At 50.9% G+C, this 6182-nt stretch overlaps 1 protein-coding gene across 1 annotated transcript in view; it reads left to right on the top strand.

Annotated features, from left to right (window-relative positions):
• The first annotated feature begins 2549 nt into the window (after nt 1-2549).
• The window catches only part of ZNF175 (zinc finger protein 175), a 12224-nt gene continuing 8591 nt past the window's right edge, over nt 2550-6182 (top strand). Inside the window, exons 1-3 of the mRNA XM_007957603.1 lie at nt 2550-2621; nt 4542-4668; nt 4976-5071. Of these exons, the coding sequence (XP_007955794.1) occupies nt 2550-2621; nt 4542-4668; nt 4976-5071 (295 nt within the window). The remainder of the gene's footprint in view (nt 2622-4541; nt 4669-4975; nt 5072-6182) is intronic.

Raw genomic sequence — 6182 nt, 5'->3', positions numbered from 1 at the left:
TCTGTGGGGTGAGTTAGGGGAGTCTGCAAGGTAAGCAGTGGCATGGTTTGCAGGGTGAGTAACAGGAGGTCTGAGTAATAGGGGCTGTAGGGTGAGTGGTGTTTTTAAAATTAAGTTAGATGATTGTCTCATTAATTTTTAACCTCCCCTTGGGGATTTTATGTATGTTTATAAGCATTTTTTTTAATTGTTAAATTCCATTGTATTTTAACATCGGGTTTTATATTGTTGGCCCACGGAACATGCCTCTTAAGGACACTGAGTGTGCATCTCAAGAAGACCTTAGTGGATGGCGGTGGAGGACATTTAGGGAGGAGGGTCACTGCTTGGCGGTGATGGGCTGGGATCAGAGAGCTTCAGGGATAGGAGAACTTTGAGGGTCACATTGTAACACACTTGGGAGGGCCAATGCTGGGCCATCTCTAGGAGTCAGTAGAATGAGGTGCTGAAAGCCGCTGTAGTTTTGAGCGTAGTTGTAGCCAGTTGACTCCACTAGAGGCCTAGGGGATCAGTGATGATTTGTGAGTCTGACTGCATCGTTTTCTGGGTGGTGAGGGAGTGTTGCAGTCCTTCAGTCGGCCATTCTCTGGGTCCGTGTGAGACATGGTAAGGGTCAGTGATTGGCAGTTGAGCAGATCAATAATGGGTTTCCAGTTTGATAATATGGGGTCCTGTGGAATCTAACTAATGTCACTCCTTGGGACGCAGTAATTGGCAGTCAGGGTAAGAAACTATTTCAGGAGCCTGGGCCATGTCAATGACAGGGGCACAGTATTTTAGAAGCATCTGGCAATTCTGTGGTCCACCCTGTAGGGTTTTCCAAAGGTCAGTTCTGTCACTGACTGGATTTGGGCCCATTATGGACAGACCAGAGACAGTCCGTGACGGGGGGGTCCTGGATGCGGATCTGCAGGTTTCCTGGGTCATTTGGTCAAGGTAGGTGTTAGGTGTGGTGAATTTAAATCTTTATCTTTGTTAGAAGAGGCTGGGCTTTTCAGAGTGTCATGGGCGCTCACTGAAATGTCCATGAGCTCAGATTAGGTACACTAGGTATAGCCACCCCTCAGCCTGAACTCCAGAGGCTACAAGGTGTTTCTAGAAGGTAACCATGGAGAGTGGGGGCAGTGTCCAGTGTAGAATGAGGCAGATGTGGCACTGAGTCCCTGTTCTTTTATTTGTAAGCTGAGTGTCTTTTTGTTGTTGTTAGGTAGCGTCATTGGTTCCGACTCACAGTGACCCCGTGTACAACAGAATGAAACACTGCCTGGTCCTGCACCATCCTCACAATCCTTGCTGTACTTGAGCCTATCTTTGCAGCCACTGTGTCAATCCACCTCGTGGAGGGTCATTCCCTTTTTCACTGACCCACTACTTTACTAAGCATGGTATCTTTCTCCAGGGACTGGTCCCTTATGACAACATGGCCTGAGTATGTGCGAAAGGAGCATGGGATGGCATCCTCTGACCTCCTCTAACTTCATGGCGGGAAGAGAGAATCACCATCAGCAGCCCCAGGCTGATTCCTATAAGGTCAGACGTGCCGCCAACCCTCCAGCCTTCCACCAATTCTGACGCCAGCCGTCCCTCCCACGGTACTCACTACTTCTCTGCTGCGTTCAGTAATTCATTGCAATGGCCACACAGAACTCACAGACAATACTCATGAGTATGGGGTTTGTTAGGGAATCAGCAGGTTTCAATTCAGGCTCAGGAATGCTCAGGATACAGCCCTTCGATCAGGACAGCCTCCCCTCTGCTATGCTCTCAGGCACACCTCTCTTTGGCCCTGGGCCCCTCGGCCTGGCCTCTGCCCAACTCGAGCAAGTATTACAGAGCTCCTCTGGTCTGCTGAATGGTGCACCCTACTCCACCAGCCTCCTGCCCGAAGGCACTCAGCTTTCTCGCTCTGTGGGCCGGCAAGCCTGCCAGTCTGTCTCATGCTGGTCTCTTGGTTCTGTTGGATCTGACGGTACCATCTCTCTGCTGTTTCTCTCCCGTCTTAGTGTATGGATTATGGCTGCAAGGACACGCTCCACTCCCAGCTGCTCTTCCTTGCTGGCAGTGATATCCCCTTTTTCCACCTCTGGGATGGGTCATTTTAAATCTAGCAAGATAGCAAAACCAGCCAATCCCCGCGTTAGGGCTCCATACTCCTTATTTGCATGGCCGCACCCCACAAGGGCACCAGGTATCTTGTTTATATTATTAACAAGCTTTCCAATCCCCTTGTGGGCCACAGGCACCTCACATTTACAGAGTTCCACCCAGTTATCTGGTGGGAGTCACAAAGACCATGGCTGGAAGGGCCAGCTCAGGTCCTTCCCCGCACCACGCTAACCATGTGGTCATTGCCTTTCCAGGGCATCTTGGCGTCTCTGCAGAGCCCCTGGGTCTGGCCGCCACATCATTGAGGTTCTAGGATCTTGTCAGGCCTGCCCTCCTTTCCTCAGCAGCTCTGATTAGAGCCTTCTGATGCCTACCCAGCTTCAGGATCCTGGGGAAGGGGACTTGGCAGCAAGAGAGACCAGAAGTTGAAGGCCGCAGGGGCCATGTCTTCTGATGTGAATTTGCCCTGGAGGCCCCAGGCCCCAGGTCCAGAGGAGGAGGACCAGTGGCGCCAGGTAAGCAGGAGCAGCTGTAGGGACAGTTCTCCCGAACTGGAGGGCAGACACGGGGAGATGTGGACTCCCTGCCCCCGAGATCGTCTTGATCTTCCCGCTGAGAGCGAAGCACTGACGTCCCCACACCCAGAGGCCACGTGTGTTGCAGAGGAAACCTGAACCAGCTGCTGAAGGAGGGTGCCTTACAACGGGGGTTGCTTTCTGCAGGAAGCGAGGCGCCTGCTCTGGGTGGGAAGCCCCAGCCACAGGTGGGAAGACGGTCACCCTTCCCCTGCTTTGCACAGCCTCAGCTTCGGCATCTGCCGGTGGATCTCCCAGAGTCTTAGCTGATCCTCTGAAGATGCCGCCTATTCGGCGTTCAGGGATTGGCCCATTTCTCATGTCTCCTCCTACTCGGCATTCGGGGATTGGCCCGTTTCTCATGTCTCTTCCTATTCAGTGTTCAGGGATTGGCCCGTTTCTCATGTCTCTTCCTATTTGGTGTTCAGGGATTGGCCCATTTCTTATGTCTCCTCCTACTTGGCATTCGGTGATTGGCGTGTTTCTCATGTCTCTTCCTACTCAGCATTCAGGGATTGGCGTGTTTCTCATGTCTCTTCCTACTCAGCATTCGGGGATTGGCCCGTTTCTCATCTCTCCTCCTACTCGGTGTTCCGGGATTAGCCCATTTCTCGTCTACCCTGATAAGGTGCAGAAAATCCCCTTCACAGCCCATAGTCTCAGGAGGTAGACAGAGTAAGAACAGGCTTTTCAGGGCCATGTGGTTTTTCTTGTTTAAAGCAGGAAAAACAATGCCCAGGGATGGTGTTTCCAAATTTCCAACAGATCCTAACATTTGAGATTTCAGACTTCTCACTTCTGGTTTTAAGTTTCACCACCTCTCAGTTTCACCAGTTCTCATTCACTCCCAAGCCCAATTTGCTTTTCCCTAATCCAGACCTGTGTATGGTCTGCTGTGTGTCTATTTCTAACCATAGTTGAATTTGTACGTTTAGTTCCTTTCCAAGTCTCCAAGTTGCTGGGAGGGTAGAAGGTTACATAATTCTATATTGAGTCCACAGGATCCAGCGTAATATCCAGTAAATAGCTGCTTAATAAACCTAATGTAGGTTATTTCTAAGTTAGAGGACTTATACCAAAACCACACTCACTGCCATCGCGTCGATTCCAACTCCTAGCCACTCCCGTTGGGTTTCCCAGACTCTGCATCTTTGCAGAAGTAGACTGCCCCATCTTCCTTCCACAGAGTGACTAACCTTGTGGTTAGCAGTCAAATGCCTTAGGCCCTGTGCCACCAGAGCTCCTTAAGTTAGAGGACTTAGACCTGTATAAATCCTCATTTTTGACAAAAGAATGACTGAATGAATGTAGTGTACAATGAATGACAAGGTGTTTCTATACGTTACTTTTTTTTTTTAATCCCGAAAAGTGTAATGTGAAGTGGGTATGTAGAGGAAGCTGTGCTGACGCCCAGGCACTGGTGGTTCAGGCGTAGGACCCTGCCTGCCGTGTGGGAGGCCCGGGGTCGGTTCTCAGCTGCTGCACGTCATGTGCACCACCACCCGTCTGTCAGTGGAGGGACACGTGTTGCTTTGATGCTGAACGGGTTTCAGCGGAGCTTCCAGACCGAGACTGACTAGGAAGAAAGGCCTGGTGATCCACTTCCGAAAATCAGGCCCTGAAAACGCTGTGAATCACCGCGGTCTGATCCACAGTTGATCACAGCGAGGGGGCAGGATGGGGCTGCGTTTGGTGCCACCGTGCCTGGGGCTGCCGTGGGTCAGAGGCTGTCCTAACGCCAGCTGACCACAGCCGTGTGATTGATGCGTCACTGTGAAAAGTTACTGAAACAACTCCCCGTGTGTAACGGCCCCTCCCCAATGACAACTAATTTATATTGAGCTTCAATATGTTGTTAAGGGACCAGTGTCATTTGAGGACGTGATGGTGGACTTCAGCAGGGAGGAGTGGCGGCAGCTGGACCCTGCCCAGAGACGCCTGTACCTGGAAGTTATGCTGGAGAACTATAGCCACTTCCTCTCCATAGGTGAGCACGCCTGACCTAGGTGAGCACATGACCTAGGTGAGCACATGACCTAGGTGAGCACGCCTGACCTGGGAACGTTGAATGGGCCTCATGGAGGGGATTTCCTCCCATCCTGTGGGGTGCAGTTGGGACATCTGAACTATCTAATGGCTTTGTCCTTGGTTTGTCCCAGGTGGTTTGTTCCTTTTGGGCACCCTTGTTCTCAGGGAAAAGTGTTGACTTTTCTGATGAGCAAGTGGAAAGCTTCATTGAATGGCCTAAAACTCAAGATGTTACACCCAAGTCTGATACCTTTTTTCTTTAACAGGGTACGACCTTCCCAAACCAGAGGTCATCTTCAGGTTGGAAAGAGGAAAGCAGCCATGGATGGTGGGGCTTGACCTCCCACGTTTGAGCCGTCAAGGTGAGTGGCTGTTCCCAGGGCAGGCAGGAGATCAGCTGTGCTGGGAAGAGCTCATGCCTTGGAAGTTATATTAAGGAAACCAGAAGGTAGTAACATCCCTGGGTGGCACTTGACTACTAGCTCGACTGGTAGCCTAAGTTGGCAGTTCAGACCCACTCAGACGCTCCTCAGAAGACAAGCCTGGTGACCTGCCTCCAAAAGGCCACAGCCTTGCACACCCGCTGGAGCAGTTCTACTCTGCACACATGGGGCCGCCATGAGTTGGAATTCACTCAACAGCAACTAACAACAGAAGGTAATAAACTTTAGGACGGCTTAAGGGTGTCTGACACTGGCCCCTCGTGTGGCTAATTGCCATCTCTGTTGGACCTTCTGGCCATGTTGGCTCTCTCCTTTGCTTGACTCTTTGGTGGGAGAGCAGCCTTCATCTCCTCGTAGGCTAGGATGCCAGTCTGCCTCCTCAGTACTTCCAGCTCTCCTCCCCTCACATTCTTACTCCATTTACCGCCCCATGATCTTTGACGTTTTCCTTCACATGAATTCACAGACCTGCCTTCTTCCAGAATCACTGTGTCATGCTCTCGCTGCTGTGTGTTTTGTTTCATTTTCTTGCCTCGTCGCCGGGAGGTGCCTCAAACTATCATCAGCAACCTTCTGTCTGTACCACGGCCATCAGATTTCTCACTCACTGCCCACTCCCCTTCTCCCCAAGCCACTCTCCCTACCCTTGACTTCGTTATCATTGTGACTTACCTTTTGGTGTGCTTTTAATTTTTCTCTTTTTGACATTAACAAGCCCTTCTGACATTTCCTCTCAGTGTGCTATAGTGACCCACCCAGAGAGAGCACCTCTGATTAGTGGGTCTATTTCTATTCCTGAGGTTTGCACTTCACACGAGCGTTGAGTTCTTTGCAGTTCCCAGTGCAAAGGCAGACCAGCATCGTCCCTCTAGATGAGGACCTTGCACTTGGGGACTTGGGTTTATCTTTATCTCTGTGCCCACCCCATTTTCCTCCCTGTACCGAGGCAGCTGTTCTAATGAGTTTGCTCTGTTTGAGCTGGTGGTCTTGTGAAGACTCAAGCACTGCTGTGTGTGTCTTTTCAGTTTAG

This window comes from Orycteropus afer, unplaced genomic scaffold (assembly GCF_000298275.1).
Source record: "Orycteropus afer afer isolate SDZICR_OR568_19922 unplaced genomic scaffold, OryAfe1.0 scaffold00765, whole genome shotgun sequence".
Taxonomy (NCBI): domain Eukaryota; kingdom Metazoa; phylum Chordata; class Mammalia; order Tubulidentata; family Orycteropodidae; genus Orycteropus; species Orycteropus afer.
The sequence above is the reverse complement of the archived record's forward strand: the minus strand, read 5'-3'. Positions and strand labels throughout refer to the sequence as shown.